Source organism: Ostrea edulis, chromosome 7 (genome assembly GCF_947568905.1).
Source record: "Ostrea edulis chromosome 7, xbOstEdul1.1, whole genome shotgun sequence".
NCBI lineage: Eukaryota > Metazoa > Mollusca > Bivalvia > Ostreida > Ostreidae > Ostrea > Ostrea edulis.
In genome coordinates this window covers 54,361,171-54,382,493 of record NC_079170.1, presented here as the reverse complement: position 1 = coordinate 54,382,493, position 21,323 = coordinate 54,361,171, and the positions used below count along the sequence as shown (strand labels likewise).

General features: G+C 35.4%; 1 protein-coding gene across 1 annotated transcript; it reads right to left on the bottom strand.

The window, feature by feature from the left end:
• Positions 1–5,940: 5,940 nt before the first annotated feature.
• Positions 5,941–21,008, bottom strand: LOC125655978 (carbohydrate sulfotransferase 1-like). The gene is made up of 4 exons (XM_056144762.1): positions 20,724–21,008; positions 17,412–17,495; positions 7,037–7,223; positions 5,941–6,879 (listed from the first exon to the last, which is right to left on the bottom strand). The coding sequence occupies exons 1-4, from the start codon at positions 20,860–20,862 to the stop codon at positions 6,078–6,080; spliced, it is 1,212 nt and encodes a 403-aa protein (XP_056000737.1). The 5' UTR covers positions 20,863–21,008; the 3' UTR covers positions 5,941–6,077.
• Positions 21,009–21,323: the final 315 nt, after the last annotated feature.

The window sequence follows — 21,323 nt, the reverse complement described above, 5'->3', positions numbered from 1 at the left end:
CTTTTCACTTTAAGAAGCTGCAACAGGCATGCTCACGAAACTTTCCTAAGATATGTCTTAAAGGGACATGGACACGATTTGAGCCGAAAATTTCAAATCTTATTTTTCCATTTTTATTTTTTAGAATGTTTAATTGAAGTAATTTTAATCGTCAACCAAAAGTTGAATATCAGTTGTTGAGATACAAGTGAGATACAGCACTCACCATTCCTTGTGATGTAAACAAGGCTGCACGATGTACTGGTCGACGATAGTTTAAAAATCGAACCGATATGCCTTGACCTACATGTGCTCATGTCGAGGTCTTTGATAACGATAATTGTACAATCCGACACAAGTTAAATCGGTCGGAATTTGATTTGTGCGGATTGGTTTATTATCGTGAGTAAGAGGAGGAACCCAAATTTTTCAACTGGGAAAGTCCAAGTTCTGCTAGATGAAGTAGAAAAAAACCCCACAAAGACATCTTATTTAGAGACTCATCTAATATCGCTACAAATACCTGTACAGCAGAGAAGAGGGCACTACAAATACCAATCTCTACCCAGAGTTATCGTTCCCGCTACGCTCCACTAATACCTCTGTCAACGTCTAAAAATCATATCAAAACGTACTAAAACTAACTTAGCATATCAAACTGTAATGATCATATCTAAGCAAATCAAACACTTGTCTGAATTTTATAAACGCAGAAGCTGGTAAATATGAGACACCTGAGCGAATTAATTAAAAGGTTTTATGTTATATGTCTATGGTTTTATATTAAATATTCATTCATCCAATAATACTAGAATAATCATGGAATTCGTTGTTTATGTGAACTTACTGTAAGATTTTAAGCTTAACACTAAAACTTGTAAAATCATACTTTAGAAATAAGTTTTGCCAAGAATCTTGACATTCAGACGTTGACAGAGGTGTTGTAGCACAGCGTAAAACGCCCTCTGGTGAGAGATTGTACAAATACCTGTACAACAGAGAAGAGGGCGCTACAAATACCTGTACAGCAGAGAAGAGGGCGCTGCAAATACATGTACAGCAGAGAAGAGGGCGTGGGAAAGTATTTGTGGGAAGATCTTTATCAAGAGACATATATTACATAAACAAATATAACACACCACGAACAAACCGCAAATATTAGTAATCTACATTGTTAACAAGACTGATACACTAATGTACTGAATTGAGAAAAATGGTTTCGTTGTAGTGTATACAGATATGGCGTGTAAAACTTTGCTATATTCGATAATCGTGTGATGTATGTTCAATATCTTGTGATGTATATTCTATATCTTGTGATGTATGTTCGATAATCTTTTGATGTATGTGCAATAATTGCATTATGTGTAATATGATGCAACAGCGTACTATTAAAGTAAGGACGATTTTCATTGGTTGGAAATAACAAAAGTATCCGGTGATGCAAAATATGATACACTAGTATGTTAAATATAACACCGTATGACTCTTAGGACCTGTCCTAGACACAGGCACCTGAAGTATGGACACTGCTTACCCCCCCCCCCTCCCTTTGATATTTTTGCGGCGATAATTTCTCCAAAATGTGTCGATTCCCTGCCTATCTCATCCCTCTTTCGATTTATGTAATCGTTTCACGCTATTTGTAAGCTATAGATTGCCCTTGCCTTCTACCGGTATACACATTTTAGAGAAATCATCACCGCTAAAAAAAAAAAAGAAAGAAAGAAATTATATAAAAAAAGTGGGAAGGGGTAGTATCCATACTTCAAGTGCCTGTGGTCCTTTAGTGAGAACTCGGGGGGGGGGGGGGGGGCGGTTAAATTAAAAATTTTGGTTCATTCCTTTCTGTTTCCCTATATATGCATAAATTAAGCTTTTGTCAAAGTTTCATATGTCTCTGCTTCATTTTATACAGTATCAGAATAATTAAAGAAGTCCTTCAAATGATAAAAACATTTTTAGAATCACTATGACAATTTTGGTCCCATCCCGGTAGCCCTACTCTAGGATCATGAAATTTACAATTTTGGCAGAGGGTTTCCCTCTTCATTCAGTTTCAATTTCATAGAAGACGTACGTTCCTCTTCTATAACAGAACGCTGTTGTGTCATATTACCCACAATGCAATTATTGCACACACATCACAAGATTATCGAACATACATTACAAGATTATAGAATATACATCACAAGATATAAGATATACATCACAAGATATTAAACATGCATCATAAGATTATCGAATATACATCACAAGATATTGAACATACATCACAAGATATTGAACATACATCATAAGATTATCGAATATAGCAACGTTTTACACGCCATATACAGACGATGATGTAGAGAGTTTGTACCATGATCGGGTCGGGATGAAAATAGATTTTTTTTCCATTATTATAGAAATCAGACAAATTTAGAGACAAAACTTCCAAAACAACGTGATTGTGAAATAAAATGGTGGGAAGATAATGATTTGGAGTGATTAAGTTTAAATTTTTTTTGGTAATCCGTACCATTGTTGATTGGGATATGGTAAACAATGACGAAATCGAAAAATAACATGATTACTACAACACCGTTAAACTAAAAATTCAACATAGCCAATTAAGAACGAAAATCAACAATCCAAAAGGTGAGTTGGAAAGAAGTCTAAGGAAAAGATACTGTATTAGTTTTCATGCTAATACATTTATCAAGGTCAAACAAATTAAAGCCGTCATCTTGTAATTCTAATGTCAAAACATAAAGGGCTATGTGAATCCGTACTTATGAATGCTTAGAATAATGTTTTATCATGGTTTAGAAGTCTAAAGCTGATATGTCGATGATATATTAGTTTTCAAGGTCAATACATTTTTTCAATCCCCCTATAATAATTTTTTTAATTATTTTATACATAATATGGAAGTTTTGCAGGTCAAAAATGTGACCTTTGAGTTCGGTCACGCGTTTCGTTTTGATGGTTGATCAGTGGTTGTTGGTTCTAAGTCTAATATTTGTAGTTTCCCCAACCTATTGTTGTCCACATTGTTTACATCTGACGAGGTGTATGCAGTTTACAGGAGAGTTGACCCAATATTTTATACGTTTTGCCTGTAGTGAAGCTTTGGAACGTTTCTGAATCATGACTCAATTTGCAAAGCAAAGGCTGTAGAGTACCCCTGGTCACCACGTACCACTCTACAGAGCAAGTTGAAAAGCCTCCGTTGGTAGAGTTGTCCAATCTGACCCTTACCACCAAATTCTTGATATTCCTGGGTCGTCTGAAGGACACCATTGGTGGTTCACCAAAATCTCTTGCCAATCTAGGAAGATCCAAGAGTTTAGGAAGATTATCCTTTAGGATTTAGTTTAGGTCCTTCAATGTAGAGTGGTACGTGGTGACCAGGGGTACTCTACACCTTTGCTTTTCTCCCTTTACTGCAGAAGAGAAGACCTGTCCATTGTTTTAACCTCATTAATGGCATTTGTAACATATAGCGGCTTTTAACCTCGTTTGCATAAATGAGACTTTGATTGTTGATTTTGCTGTTCAAAAGATTTCTTACTGGAACAAAGTCGTCTGTCACGAATTGCTAGGCTTTCGGTGCACCCTTGAAAATGTGTTGTGGGTGACAGCTGGATGGATGAATGGGCATCTTAAAGTGTTGGATCTAAAAAGGTACAAGGCCAGAAAAGAAATTTATAAAAGCACTGAATAGGCCACGGCACAGTTCATTCTTGTTAACAATGTAAATTATCAATATTTGTTGTTTTTACGTGGTGTGTGATATTTGTTTATGTAACATATGTCTCTTGATAAAGATTTTCAGTACCTAGTTGTGATTATTTAGTGCTTTATATATTAATTAATTGATTATCACATGTATCGTTTAGATCCTAGGGGTAAACGTAAGGTTGGGTGTTATAATTGTTTGTTTGTGCTTTATATTAAATATTGTATACAATTGCATCGAGAGATCCACTCTCCTTATAAAATATCTTAAACACTGAATGACACAGCGACTGTGTGAGATTGCATCAGTGTGTATAAGTAGCGCTTTAGGAGCATAACAAAACTTCCTTTTTAGGGAAGTCGTTGTGGCCGTGTGGACTTACGCACTGGTTTGACAATCTTGCTAGGCGGTGGGTGCCGTACGTCGCTGGTTCGACCCCGGGCTGGGGCGAACATTTTCAGTACCTAGTTGTGATTATTTAGTGCTTTATATATGGCACGCTGTTTTTGCCTATAATAGCTCTAAAACTTCATTGTTATTTCGGATTTCAAACATTTCGGTTGAGCATAACTATATATATATATCCACTCACAGATTAGGAAGAAATGGCCTTCCTACTTCAATACTAATGATATTAAAAAAGCACCCGGCCCAATAGCGCCGGGTAGCTATGAAAACACCATAGTTTGTACTTACTCACAATACGGGACTTTCGAGATACGGATCCACTCTGACTTTTATCGCGCATTGAACGTAATTTGTAGGGCATGTCACTTCCGGATTACATGTTACAATAACAACTAAGTAAACAAGCATGGAATACTTTAATTGCTTCAAGTTCCTGTATTTAAACGCTATTTTTGAAGGAAAGGAATTGCTACAGCCATTTTATAGGAAAATGCATTTGATTAAATTATGTGCGTTGGTGAGGGTAATAGGGGTTATCTTGAGGATATCGGTAAAACTTCACGCCTTGCATCGAATATAATTCGCGTCTAAATGCGCCTTTCCCCGTCTATCTAATTTAAACCCAGGTACTGAGCACCAATAGTGACTTGGATCGTCATCATAGGACTGCGCATAGCTCTTTACGGACCTTCTGCTAGCGAAAACCATTTGTATTGATGTAAACTTTGCCCTACAACTGGTTATTATCACGTGACCGTGATGTACAGTGTATAAACGTCAAATATAATCAGTCGTTCCGGCACATCCCGAAAGTTGTAATCATGCGGGTTGTCAATATCCTTCAATATCTTTTCATGGTTTCTGTGTGCTCTTTGCTTCAATACCATAGCTGCATGTCGCCATGTTTATACAAACTTAGGATGATCTTAGGACAAGGGTTATGCTGTCCTAAAGTTAGGAAGATCTTATGGGGAGGCCTAAATTAGGAAAGTTCAAGAACCCGACTTAAAGGGGCATGGACACGATTTGAGCTGAAATTTTCAAATTTTATTTTTCCATTTTTACTGTTTACAATGTTTAACTAAAGTATTTCTAATGGTCAACACAAATTTGAAAAGCAGTTGTTGAGTGTCAGTTGTCAAGGTACGTGGGAGATACAGAGCTCACAATTCTTTGTAATGTAAACAAGGCTTGTGTCATGGTTTTGTTTACATATAGATTGCTTAATAGAAAATAGCATGTTTAAACCAAGATGAGATATGCCAAACACTAAAAACTATTTAATTGTGCTCAGAATTAACTTTTGAATTAAAAAAATAAATCTGCTTTAAACGAAACTTCTACTAGTATATTCAACCTATGTAAACAAACACATGGCACAAGCCTTGTTTACATAACAAAGAATTGTGAGCTCTGTATCTCCCACGTTCCTTGACAACTGACACTCAAATTTTTGTTGACCATTAGAAATACCATAGCTAAGCTTTCTAAACATTAAAAATGAAAAAATAAAATTTTCAGCTTAAATCGTGTCCATGTTCCTTTAAGACTAAGACATGTCCTAAGACATACCTAGGACACGGCTTAGTCCTAAGACATACCTAGGACACGGCTTAGTCCTAAAACATACCTAGGACACGGCTTAGTCCTAAGACATGTCTAGGATACGGCTTAGTCCTAAGACAGCTTCGTGTACATGCCTGCGGGTTACTAGTAGCTGATTATTTTCTCTGTGTAAGTAGATGGCTACTAGAAGCTTACTTAACCAATCTAATTTGCCAACACACAACTTCGAATGATATTCTTTGTACACAATACATATGCCAGGATTATTCGTGTAAAGCTTTTCTTTGTTTCAAGCTTAATTACAGTATTCAAGAAACTGGAAATAAAATGAATTTGAAGAAATTATCCTACTGTCAATATACCCTTTAAACATTATAAAATGAATACAAGGTACTGTGGACTAGTGACTGGTACCAGGAAGCCAGGACCTCTCTGTAATATTTAATTTATCGTAATCTAGATTTTGATAGCCTAATTTTGGATATAAGAATGAACAATGCGTATCAAAAGTTTGTATCACGTGTCGAGGAATGATCGATATCCATCTATATGCGTTCATAAGTGCATTGCCTTTATTGGTACAGTAGTCACACGATCGAACAGGTCCTGTCATGGTCCATTTCACATAGTCATTGACTCTTTTCGTGTATTTAGTATTTAGAAATTCATATAGTTTTGGCACAATGACAAAAGGATTTTCGCACATGTCTTCATAAATTATACGAGTTATTCTGTTTTTATGGCAATATTGCAAGTCTTCATATGCCGACAAGTCGTTTGATATAGATTGACACAACTCCTCAGCAGCCGTGGACATGTTTTTACCGTCATTAACCAGTTTTTCAAACTGAGAGTTCAATATACCACGTGGATCTCGTATCAAATGAATGATCTTCAGGCTCGGAAGCCAGTCCAGAAGTTTTCCCGCCATAGATATCGGGAGTCGAATGGTTTTTATAGTTCGTGACTTGGATTTCACGCACCTTTTGTGTAACCAGGTTAGGCACATTTTGACATTTTCTGTTTTACTTCTTCTCGATGTTTTAGGATTAATACATCGGTAATATTCGCCCAGCTCTGGTGTATATTGCACAATGAATGGATGTGTTAAAGCCGTAATATCGATACCAGCAAAGTTACAGGTAAACCAGTGATAAAGCAGTTCAGCATACACTGTAAAAAGCTCCCTTCTGGAAATCATTCTGAAAAATGAAAACAGTCTTACTTCCCAGTAATATAAGAGTTTCAGAAACAATGAGAGAGAGAGAGAGAGAGAGAGAGAGAGAGAGAGAGAGAGAGAGGAAGGACATTGCAAGTTTCTGTGTAAACATGGTTTACAAAGATATTTAAAGTACAAACCGTTTTGTTCCATTGAGGAATTGCACTGGTGATGTTTTTTGCACAGCCTGTGTGATACCATGTAAAGGTTCGAACATGTAGAAGTCACCTTCATTGTGGCGAACCATATTAGCAGTTAATGTCGACCCACTCCTCATGTAGGCAACAATTAGATTCATTGGAGGGTGTCGTGTGGAAAAATGATTGTCTGTAGAAATAAAAAAAGAAATAAAAAGTATATATATATATATATATATATATATATATATATATGTGTGTGTGTGTGTGTGTGTGTGTGTGTGTGTGTGTGTGTGTGTGTGTTCTCACCAGTGCGATAGACTGATTAGATCAGGGATACGGGTAATAAACTAATATATAAAGTTATATATAGGGATTAATACATATCACCCTGTATCAGCCCGAGACACTAATATCAGGTTGTGAAATGGAAAAGGGTATATACTTACATTGTCGAAATAATAAACAGAACACATTTATTTTTAATGAACCAAAACATTATTTGATTGCCATTAAACAACTACTGTGTAACACTAAAATGCCAAATCTCAGATATAAATTTGAAATAAATTTAATATTTGTCACATAAATACATTAACAACTTAACATAATAACAACAATGTAATGAATCACAGATTTAAGATCATTATCAGTTATTGTTTTGCATTAATCACAAATTAAATTCAACAATAATAAATGTAATAATGTAGTATTTGACAAATAAGTGAATTAGGGTGCTGATACGATCTTTGCAGGGCTTGTACGCAGAAGGATACTTCGTACCTTCAAGTATGACCACAGGTCACCCTATTTTCTACACAGTTTACTACTCTATAAAAATAGTCCCACATAAAAGTTAAAGTACAATGCAGACACTGTACATTGCACACTGCCAAAGGAAAATTAATATCTGATAATGTTGCACCTAGAGGGTGGCCTCTGGTCACCTATTTTATGTTACGGTGGATTATATTTTACGATGCTACAACATTGTCAAGGTAAAATGGTTAGCTCACCTGAGCTAAAAGAGATTTTTTGATCATTTGTCTGTCCGTTTGTAAATCTTCTTATCTACCAGTCATATTTCCCCCAAACCTAAGTAAGTGTTGTCTTTTATGTTCAGATTGTCCATGGGTGTTTTATCTAAATTATGTTATGATTTGACTTTGTAATTGTTCATTAGAATTATTGTAAATAGAAAATAAAACATATATAAGGCGTGTCTGCAAGATGTGTATAAGAGATAACGGGAAGAATGGATTTCGGACATAGCAGGAGATTGGTCATGTGGTCACACTACCTATTACTTGAATATATGTATATGTATTTGAAATAGAAGTAGAAATAAAAACAAGGGTGACCTAAGGTCATCCATACATTAAGATGTCGGTTACCTCAGGGCACCTTTCTATCAATTTTGTCGATGATGACCAGAGGTAACCCTTGCATGACCATTACATCAATGGGTGACCAGAGGAAATCTTTATATGACATTTATATCAAAGGGTGACCCGAGGTAGCCTTATATGATATTTACATCATTGGGTGACCAGAGGTAACCCTTATATGGCATTACATCAATGGGTGACCATAGGAAACCCTTGTATGAAGGTTGCATCAAAGGGTGACCAGAAGTAACCCTTATATGACCAATTATATCAATGGGTGACCAGTGGTAACCATTATATGATAATTATATTATAATGGTGACCACGGGTAACCTTTGTAGAACCCTTAAATCAACAGGTTGGGAACAATTCCGCTACATCAATGTGCTCCCACTAAAGCATGTTTTTTATTTGGTTTTCTATAATGATGAAATTTATTCATCTTTAAGCATTGAAACAAAAACATCACTCCGTCAGGAGAAGAAATATAGATTGATAATAATGATAATACATGTAGTAATTAATAAACATAAGAAAAACACAGAAAAGTGGAATGATCTAATAAAAGGACTCGTAACAGAATGTAAATTGGAGCATGTCTACCTATATTTGTGCTTCGACAATGACAAAGTCATGCAGAAAGTAGGCATGTTCACCCTTTTCTAACAGATAAGGGTTTTACTTGTATTCGTTATTACGCACATTTATTTCGAGATATAAGAACTACTTTCGGGTGACCCCGGATCCTACTTGAGGGTACGAATTATCCTTCTGCGGCTGGTACAGGGTATCGGCCCTGCAGAATCCGTATCAGCCCTCGGAGGTTGATACGTCTGTTGTAAAGGAACTTTAGCTCTATCGTATATGCAAAAAATCTGTATATATTACTCAGTATATAATGAGTATATTTATCTCATATACAACGTGTACAGTATCACTGGTGTGCTATAGCTTAGTTACTGTATATCCATTACGTCATCTATATTCACTACTTCCGGTTGGATAATTTTTTGAAAACACTTGCTCCAGCTTTTTGTGACATAGTTTCTCGAGAGCCATTATCTTTTGATATCGAGTGAAAAATACTTTACTCTGAAATTCTGTACATATTCACAAGTCTTGTTGAAAAATATTTGGATTTTCTCTTTACATATGTATTTCATATATGCAGTATTATCTATATTACGGATGGATGGTTCACCTATGAAAATTGTGATGTACTTAAAAAGTATAAGTACTTTTGCGATGACAAAAAAATTCAAATTCACCTTATTTACCAAACAAGAGGCCCACAGGCCTGCCTTTTTCGGTTACCTGAGTACTAGTGAAAAGTATCATTACTCCCAAGGGCTATGAAATCCAGAAAAAAATTCCTGTTCTGAATATCTAAGCTAAATTCTAATGTTCACCAACAGTGTAAAGCAAGATGTGTTCTTAAAACTTCACTGCTCTCAAGAGTGCATACACAGATGAAAAGCTTCACATAATATAATAGGTGTATTAACATTAAAAGATATGACAAATTTGAACCGATCATAGAGTCAAAACCCTGGGTTGTGAAATTCACCATTTTTGTACATCATTTTCTGCTATTCCTAAGTATGCATTTAGATTTTATACAGTATCAGCAAAGTTTCACATAAACACTACATACTAAGTTTGGCCCCACCTGGGGTCAGAACCCCTACCCCGGGATAATGAAATTTACAATTTTGGTAGAGGTCTTCCTGCTCTACATCATTATGCATTCAGTTTTTCTTAAACATGTCCGGTTCTAGAGCTAGAAAAATATTTTAAAGAACTGGTCAATTTGGGCAGTTCTTTTTAATGGTTATATGGGAGAGGGCATGTTCTCCATGTTAACTGCATGCTATGTACAATATTGTATTATATATTACGAATTACTTCTCTACAATACACACGTTGTATTTATTTGAGAATAAATAATTTTGTTTGTTGTTTGTTTGTTTGTCCTGTCTCTAAAGCCCTAGGGGTGCAGGATTCCTGAAAATTACAATTTATGTCCCCTTTGTTCCAAAGATGCTTCATACTAAAATTTAGATTAATTGATTAAATATTGTTTAACGTCCCTCTCGAGAATCTTTCACTCATATGGAGACGTCACCATTGCCGGTGAAGGGCTGCACAATTTAGGCCTATGCTCGGCGCTTACAGCCTTTGAGCAGGGAAGGGATCTTTATCGTGCCACACCTGCTGTGACACGGGACCTCAGATTTTGCGGTCTCATCCGAAGGACCTCCCCATTTAGTCGCCTATTATGACAAGCAAGGGGTACTGAGGACCTATTCTAACCCGGATCCCCACGGGATTTAGAAAGAAATAGAGTGGCAGTTATCAAGAAGAATTTTAAAATTCTATTGTTCACACATTTAATAACTGACCATTTTGGCCCCACCCTAATATTAAAACCCATACCCCTGGGATCATAAAATTTACAATTTTGGTAAAGCATTACCTGCTCTTTCTAAATATCCATTTAGTTTTAATTTACCATCAATAGCACTAAAGAAGATGTTATTTAAGTGGTTTACACATAAACACTATATAGTAAGTTTGGCCCCGACCTGGTGTCAAAACCCCTACCCTGGGGATCATGAGATTTATAATAAATAATAATAATAATACCATATTTATATGGCACCCTTTTCATACACTATGTACGCTCAAAGATGCTTTACCTTACAACAGAATGTTATACCTATAATACATAGAAAATAGATAAAATATTAAAAAGCAATAATATAAAGGCGTTATCACATGTAAACAGATTTATGATTTTGGTAGAGTTCTTCCTGCTCTACATCAGTTTGCATTTAGTTTTTCTTACACATATGCGGTTCTAGAGAAGATTTTTGAAAATTGGTCAATTTTGGGCAGTTTTTTGCACCACTCTTAAGGCCCCAGGGGTGCAGGAGCCCTGAAATTTACAATTTACCCCCCCCCCTGTCCCAAGGATGCTTCATACCAAGTTTGAGAAGAATTGGAATAGTAGTTATCAAGAAGAAGTTAGAAAATTCTATTCTTCACACATTTAATAACTGACCATTTTGGCCCCACCCTAATACCAAAACCCATACCCCTGGGATCACCAAATTAAAAATTTTTGGTAAAGGACTACATGTTTTTTCTAAATATCCATTTAGTTTCAAATTAGTATCAATAGCACTATTAAAGAAGATGTTATTTAAGTGTTTTACACATAAACACCATATACTAAGTTTGGCCACATCCTGGTGTCAAAACCCCTACCCTGGGGAACATGAAATTTACAATTTGGGTATAAACCTTCCAGCTCTACATCACTATGCATTTAGTATTTCTTACACATGTGCGGTTCTAGAGAAAAATGTTTTTGAAAATTCGTCAATTTTGGACAGTTTTTGCCCCGCCCCTAAGGCCCCAGGGGTGAAGGAATCCTGAAATTCACAATTTATGTCCCCCTTGTCCCAAGAATGCTTCATACTAAATTTGGAAAGAATTGAAATAGTAGTTATCAAGAAGAAGTTAAAAATGTTCAAATGTTAACGCACGACGTACGACGACGGACGACAACCAATACGCAACTTCCGAGATGTCAGCTCTTCTGTGATGAAGGTACGTTCAGTGTTCTGTTGAACCCTTGGGTGGGTACAAGATGTATACTTATACCATAGACTAGCTATGTAAATATGGATAAAAGTGATGAAAATATATCAGCCGTTGGTATACATTAAACTGACCATATCAAGAATAATATTTGTTTGAATTAGACCATTACATTAAATATGAAATTATTTTTTATTTCCTCCTCTGCACGAATATTTCAATCAAAGAAAAATGGTGATTATCAATTTTGTTTGAGCTAATTTATTATTAAATACGAATAAACTTACTAATATTGTGTGTCCCTGCAGATTGGGTGGTTGCATGATGTCTGATAATCGGCCTTAAGGCAATATATGAAGGCAGCGAAAAGCATTTGTACCCACCGCGTGTGGACGATAGTATGTTTTGCGTCTCATGAGCGTAAGAGTTCCACAAAGGGAGAGAACGATTGGGCAACTCGGAAATTGCGTATTGCAATGTAAAAATTACAATCGTTTTCCAAAATTATCCAGAAAAAATAAAAAAGGAATCGAATCCATGATCGCCAGCCTAACATTTAAATCCACTGTACCGACCATTCAGTGACAGTACATCACAGAATGTAAAATACACTACTGATACACTGACCATTCAGTGACAGTACATCACAGAATGTAAAATACACTACTGATACACTGACCATTCAGTAACAGTACAACACAGAATGTAAAATACACTACTCATACACTGACTAGTCAGTAACAGTACAACACAGGATGTAAAATACACTACTGATACACTGACCATTCATTAACAGTACAACACAGAATGTAAAATACACTACTGATACACTGACCAGTCAGCAACAGTACATCACAGAATGTAAAATACACTACTGATACACTGACCAGTCAGCAACAGTACAACACAGAATATAAAATACACTACTGATACACTGACCGATCAGTAACAGTACATCACAGAATGTAAAATACACTACTGATACACTGACCATTCAGTAACAGTACATCACAGAATGTAAAATACACTACTGATACACTGACCATTCAGTAACAGTACATCACAGAATGTAAAATACACTACTGATACACTGACCAGTACATCACAGAATGTAAAATACACTACTGATACACTGACCATTCAGTAACAGTACATCACAGAATGTAAAATACACTACTGATACACTGACCATTCAGTAACAGTACAACACAGAATGTAAAATACACTACTGATACACTGACCATTCAGTAACAGTACATCACAGAATGTAAAATACACTACTGATACACTGACCAGTCAGTACATGTAACAGTACAACACAGAATATAAAATACACTACTGATACACTGACCATTCAGTAACAGTACATCACAGAATATAAAATACACTACTGATACCCTGACCATTCAGTAACAGTACATCACAGAATGTAAAATACACTACTGATACACTGACCAGTACATCACAGAATGTAAAATACACTACTGATACACTGACCATTCAGTAACAGTACATCACAGAATGTAAAATACACTACTGATACACTGACCATTCAGTAACAGTACATCACAGAATGTAAAATACACTACTGATACACTGACCATTCAGTAACAGTACATCACAGAATGTAAAATACACTACTGATACACTGACCAGTACATCACAGAATGTAAAATACACTACTGATACACTGACCATTCAGTAACAGTACATCACAGAATGTAAAATACACTACTGATACACTGACCATTCAGTAACAGTACAACACAGAATGTAAAATACACTACTGATACACTGACCATTCAGTAACAGTACATCACAGAATGTAAAATACACTACTGATACACTGACCAGTCAGTACATGTAACAGTACAACACAGAATATAAAATACACTACTGATACACTGACCATTCAGTAACAGTACATCACAGAATATAAAATACACTACTGATACCCTGACCATTCAGTAACAGTACATCACAGAATGTAAAATACACTACTGATACACTGACCAGTACATCACAGAATGTAAAATACACTACTGATACACTGACCATTCAGTAACAGTACATCACAGAATGTAAAATACACTACTGATACACTGACCAGTACATCACAGAATGTAAAATACACTACTGATACACTGACCATTCAGTAACAGTACATCACAGAATGTAAAATACACTACTGATACACTGACCATTCAGTAACAGTACATCACAGAATGTAAAATACACTACTGATACACTGACCAGTACATCACAGAATGTAAAATACACTACTGATACACTGACCATTCAGTAACAGTACATCACAGAATGTAAAATACACTACTGATACACTGACCATTCAGTAACAGTACAACACAGAATGTGAAATACACTACTGATACACTGACCATTCAGTAACAGTACATCACAGAATATAAAATACACTACTGATACACTGACTAGTCAGTAACAGTACATCACAGAATATAAAATACACTACTGATACACTGACCATTCAGTAACAGTACATCACAGAATGTAAAATACACTACTGATACACTGACCAGTACATCACAGAATGTAAAATACACTACTGATACACTGACCATTCAGTAACAGTACATCACAGAATGTAAAATACACTACTGATACACTGACTAGTCAGTAACAGTACATCACAGAATGTAAAATACACTACTGATACACTGACCGATCAGTAACAGTACATCACAGAATGTAAAATACACTACTGATACACTGACCAGTCAGTACATGTCACAGTACAACACAGAATGTAAAATACACTACTGATACACTGACCGATCAGTAACAGTACAGCACAGGATGTAAAATACACTACTGATACACTGACCGATCAGTAACAGTACATCACAGAATGTAAAATACACTATTGATACACTGACCATTCAGTAACAGTACAACACAGAATATAAAATACACTACTGATACACTGACCATTCAGTAACAGTACATCACAGAATGTAAAATGCACTACTGATACACTGATCAGTACATCACAGAATGTAAAATACACTACTGATACACTGACCAGTCAGTAACAGTACATCACAGAATGTAAAATACACTACTGATACACTGACCATTCAGTAACAGTACAACACAGAATGTAAAATACACTACTGATACACTGACCATTCAGTAACAGTACATCACAGAATGTAAAATACACTACTGATATACTGACCATTCAGTAACAGTACATCACAGAATGTAAAATACACTACTGATACACTGACCATTCAGTAACAGTACATCACAGAATGTAAAATACACTACTGATACACTGACCATTCAGTAGCAGTACATCACAGAATGTAAAATACACTACTGATACACTGACCATTCAGTAACAGTACATCACAGAATGTAAAATACACTACTGATACACTGACCAGTACATCACAAAATGTAAAATACACTACTGATACACTGACCATTCAGTAACAGTACATCACAGAATGTAAAATACACTACTGATACACTGACCATTCAGTGACAGTACATCACAGAATGTAAAATACACTACTGATACACTGACCATTCAGTGACAGTACATCACAGAATGTAAAATACACTACTGATACACTGACCATTCAGTAACAGTACATCACAGAATGTAAAATACACTACTGATACACTGACCATTCAGTAACAGTACATCACAGAATGTAAAATACACTACTGATACACTGACCAGTACATCACAGAATGTAAAATACACTACTGATACACTGACCATTCAGTAACAGTACATCACAGAATGTAAAATACACTACTGATACACTGACCATTCAGTAACAGTACATCACAGAATGTAAAATACACTACTGATACACTGACCATTCAGTAACAGTACATCACAGAATGTAAAATACACTACTGATACACTGACCATTCAGTAACAGTACATCACAGAATGTAAAATACACTACTTATATTTATGCTTGTATACCATAGTCGTAAAAGAAAGGGACCGCCGACCGATGACGTCTTCGTTTTTTTCCTATTGAAAGTATCTCCCCGCGATTTCAGCATCCTCACTAGGATGTATAGAAAGGAACTACCGTTGTATGAAAACATTGTTGTTTTGTACATTTCAAGAAAAATACGGGTGCAGGAATTTAGCTGTGCCAACCTTTTAAAGATATTAATATACTGTGGGACTTACCAGGTCGAGGTTTATTGCCTTACCTAGCAGAATAGTTCGTACAATATTGGAATCTAAACAGTGAATTTAGAATAATTATTTTTTCATTTTTTTTAAAGACTGCAGATGATTGATGAAAAATGAATTGAAATTTTTGAACTGGCCTTGGAGAGTTCTCAGACAGTTAAGAATGGAAAGGAGTAAATATTGCTGGTCTTGGCGACCGGAGGTTAGAGCTTATTTGATCCCCTCGTGATATCACTCTGTCTCTAGAACGTATGTACATGTCGGATCAATGAGTTGTTTATGTACAATGTACAATGCCATTGTGAAGTTTTTAAAATTATCTATAATTTTTTTTATTAATGACACACCGAGAAACTAATTAAAAAAAGCTAGCCTAGTTGTTATGCGATAGCCCCCCCCCCCCCCCCCCCCCCTGTTTCATTACTCTCATATTCTACACAGAGCAGCAAAGTTTTCTATAAAATGAAAAATGTAAAATTTTAAGAATTGAATATGAATTTTGGATTATTCATTTTTATCTAAGTCATGTAAAATTCTTAAAAACATTGATACACGACAAGTGTTATGAGAAGGGGGAGGGGGTAATCAGACTGGGTTTTTCTTTTGGGGGGTGGGGGGGGGTAATTAGACTGTTTTAACACGTGCATTTAAATTATAAATCATGCCTAATTTATTCAACCACATTAAGCATTTCATTGAAAGCACGCCTGAACTTTTCGATTCACATTTCTTGCCTTGTATAATACTATCCTAATCATTCGATCTTTATTTAAAGTTTCAGTCTACTAATTTGGTTTGTAATTCAGACATTCAACATATTCAAAATATTTATGGAAATTTTAATAAAGAATAAGAACATATAACATTACAGTTTTTCACGACCTACAGAACTACAGCTACTTCTGCATGGAGGGTATATTAATCAGGCTTGATATGCCGTATACATGTACAAAATAGATCCATCAAAAAGCCTATTATTACAATTCTGTAATTTCATGAACTTTTGGTATTGGTATTTAATACTGTTGTACACGCCATATTTAATTGTTTTTTAAAAGTTCTATACATTCCGGTGAGGGCGCTGCTAAACTAGGTACATATTTTCCCGCCATAGAGAGTCGGCGGTCCCTCTGCTTTACGTCTGTGTATTGACTTATCATTTACTTACACAACATACCTGATAGGTGTGGAGGCTTTGGCAGTGATAAACATAAGAAATTGTTCAATCGGAGACTGCTTAAAATCCTGATGGTTCCATTCTCTAATACAAAGAGAGAATACGAATAAGTGTAAATAAGGTCAATATAGGTGTAACAAAGTTATTATATAAAGCATACCAGTAATGTTAGAAATACACAAGTATTGGGGGGAATCTGAAATGAATAACTCCTAGTGTATAGATATATATATATACAAGATAAGTCCATGAACATTATTTGAAGGGAAGTTTGAACACAAGTATAGTGGCAAAATGCGTGAGAAATTTTTTGATATTGAATTTTGGAGAGGGCAATGCAAGAATTTAGCAACATAATGTCACAAAGTGCGCAGATTTTTCTGCACCGTAAATTGAAGGTTTTTGTAATAGGTGGATATGTACCTCTCCGGTCTGTCACAAGATTTTGATCTGCCTATGTTTACATCTTAGTTTGACGCGGCCTTGGCACAAGCAGTGCTCGAACTCACGACCTCCCTGTTACGAAGCGAACTTTCTACCACTGAGCTACCATGATTGGTTAATGTTATACACCTTAATCTTTTTCTGTATAATACTGATACGATTTAACCGACATTTTATCTGTTAAACCAACTCTCACACTCGTGGTCTACAGATTAAGAACTGTTGACCGGGCTGTTGACGAGGTCAGCCTCATTTCTGTTGACTACACAAGTCACGTGATTCTCGGTCTGCTGCTTTGTTGACTGCTGATGAAATACAGAATATTTCAAGATGAAACACAGAACAAAAACACGAGTAATTATTCATTAGGATATGTAACTGTTAATTAGGATATTGGGTACATCTTTTAAAACTAGTCGAAACGGTGATAAATGCACGCAATCACACTGTCCTGTTAAAAAGTTAAAAGTCAACAAACCATGCGCATATATAGTAAAATCAGCCTTTATCGAATCATACATAATAAAATATTTTATTCGAAAATTTATGTAGATTAACTGAACCTGGTTTGATTTATGTAATATACGAAGGTGACAGATGTTCAATAAGATATTCTTTACTCATCGTCAGTGTGTTGCTGCCTCTGATTGTAAAAAATACCTAAGATTACCTTCAATGATGTAGTGGAGCTATCTACTATGAAAGTCAGTCTTATATATTCTTATCTCTATTCACTATGTATCAAAATTTATCCACTATTCTACATGTATCAATAGTTTACAATCAAAAATAAGAAATGGTTGTACACTATTTGAATAAATGACATCCCAATCAGAATATCGGGTCATTATATTTTATCTATCCAATCGTGTCTAATTCGATTGTTCCTCAGTATTGATCCCAGAAGGCGTGTGGAATTGTATTTTCCTTACGTCAAGATAAGTCAATATCATGGTACTCTGTGTTTTCCCTGTGTAAACTAAACACAACAAAATTAAACAAGGCTAGGGATCTAATTTAAAAGAAGGGACAGAATGAACACAAATAAATCTGGAAACTTATCAATCTGAATATACATGTATGCTGCATGTCTTAACTTAGACACACACTTTAGATGCTTTCAATCTTTTTTAATGGACAAACAATTCCTTGTTATGATATTTACACGTGTAGCAGAGCATACACTTGAAAATCACCGTACTGAAAAAATTGCATGAAAGTCGTCCATTGTCTCACATGAATTATCGATCACCACAGTTTTAAAATAGCGATAATAGAAATAGCAACAAAGTACGACATCATTGTTAAAAAACTTTAAACCGTTTCGATAAAACATATATTCTGAATGAATGTTGCAAACGAATATGTAGCCAAACGTTTGCAGAGAATATCTACATGTATATACATGTAGGGAATTAGCGAATATATGTACATGTACGTGTAGTTTTGAAATTAATGAATGTCTATATTTTTTGCTATATTTCCCGCTATTTTGAACTTTCATCGATGGTTTTAAATACCCTTTGCATAAAAGAATCCATGAGTATGAAAAAGTGAAGACAACGAACAGTGATCAATGTTATAACTCCTGTAAAGGTGAAGATAACGAATAGTGATCAATGTTATAACTCCTATAAAGGTTAATATAACCAACAGTGATCAATGTTATAACTCCTATAAAGGTTAATATAACCAACAGTGATCAATGTTATAACTCCTATAAAGGAAACAAAACAGTAGGACAAACACAGACCCCTGGATACACCAGAGGTGGGAGTAAACATCCCCTGTCGACAGGTCACACCCTCCGTGAGTCCTATATCTTGATTAGGTACATGGTTGGTTGGTTGTACATCATTTAACGTCCCGCTCGAGGATTTTTCACCATTGTCTGTAAAGGGCTGCAAATTTAGGTCTATGCTCAGCGCTTACAACCTTTGAGATGGGAGGGGCCTTTATCGTAGCACAATTGCTGTGGCACAGGGCCTTGGATTTTGCAGTTTCATCCGAAGGAACACCCCATTTAGTTAACTCTTATAACAAGCAAGGGGTACTGAGGACCTATTCTAACCCGCATCCTGATTGGAGATTAGGTAAACGGAGTAATCCGTAGAGTCAAACCCAGTGTGTAAAGAAGGACCTAACACCTGGTACATTTTAGACAGAACTTAGGTGGTGAATATAGATGTAGAACCCAAATATATTCATGTATTCGAAAAAAGGAAAGAAAACACTACACTATAGGAACCAAGAATGATCTAATATTAGGTCCGCGTGTTATCAATGATCTAATATTAGGTCCGCGTGTTATCAATGATCTAATATTAGGTCCGCGTGTTACCTCTCTCTTTGTTTTCATCATACTATGAGATGTCAAGATTTATTCAGACATATATTATGAAGACATATAATCGGTAGAAATATTAGCAAATAAAATATTAGTTTTAAACAAAATGTACTGAATACGACGTCGTCATATATTTCTGTCCTTTAGTCATTAAGGGTTGTTCACAGCAAGTATTTTGTGAATAGAGGCAATTTCCTCTCAGACGGAATCCTTTAGGGTGAAGTGACAAGGGTACTTGTTATGAACTAATGGTGCTTTTTCTAAGAATTCTATGTTGTTCAAAAAAAGGTTCATTTTGTTATTGTAGTCACAATAGTTTTAAGGCATCCAGCAACGTCCATTAGATATTTCACATGTTTTGGGATATTTGGGTGATATTACAACAATTAAATGTAGTAATGTTCTTCAACCGCGAATAGTAGATCTGAAGAAATATACGATTTACAGAGTGATAGAGAATTAAAGTAAACTTAAATTTGTCAGTTGAAAAAACCGTCCAAAAATAGCAATGTTTTACTTACCCCGTGCTATCGTACATATATAACAGAATGAATAAAATCCAAGAAAAACAGTCAGAATTTGAGCTCCCTTGAAGAATCTTCGTGAAGGCAATATGCCGGTATTCTGGCGAAAGCCGAAAAAATGAGAGAAGGGGAGCATGAGGTTTTTTTTTAAAAAAAAATTTATAAGCGCCTGGAGATAATGAAAACCAAATTTGACTTTCAATCAAAGTTTTTGTCTTGAAATATGGAGAAGACAAGAAACCATTAAATTACAGCACTTAATTTGATACGAGTAAAAGCTGCCACGTCATTTATAGGAGTTTCAGAAACATACAATGATGTTTGTTCAGTCCGATCGATTCAGCTACCTTTACGATCTTTGCCCTGCAAAAGGACATTATGATACAATCGTCGGTGCGCAAAGTTCCCTACAAACTATTAACTCCACCTTTTATAATATTGATAATCATTGAAATTTTTAATAAAATGAAAAAGAAATGAAAATGACTACCAATGAATGAAAATTGTTACCGAAATGAAGTGCTTATGAATTGAGGCATTGTACAATTCTGTTAAATAAATATTGAAAAGAACGGAATTATAACTACAAATCTAACA

Bases quoted from the DNA above. Each gene is read 5' to 3' on its own strand.
- LOC125655978 (XM_056144762.1), bottom strand. From the start codon at position 20,862: ATGCTCCCCTTCTCTCATTTTTTCGGCTTTCGCCAGAATACCGGCATA. The intron at 7,224-17,411 runs GTATGTTGTGTA...TTATTTCTACAG, and splicing joins AAAGCCTCCACACCTATCAG to ACAATCATTTTTCCACACGA. The intron at 6,880-7,036 runs GTTTGTACTTTA...TTCATTTTTCAG, and splicing joins TTCCTCAATGGAACAAAACG to AATGATTTCCAGAAGGGAGC.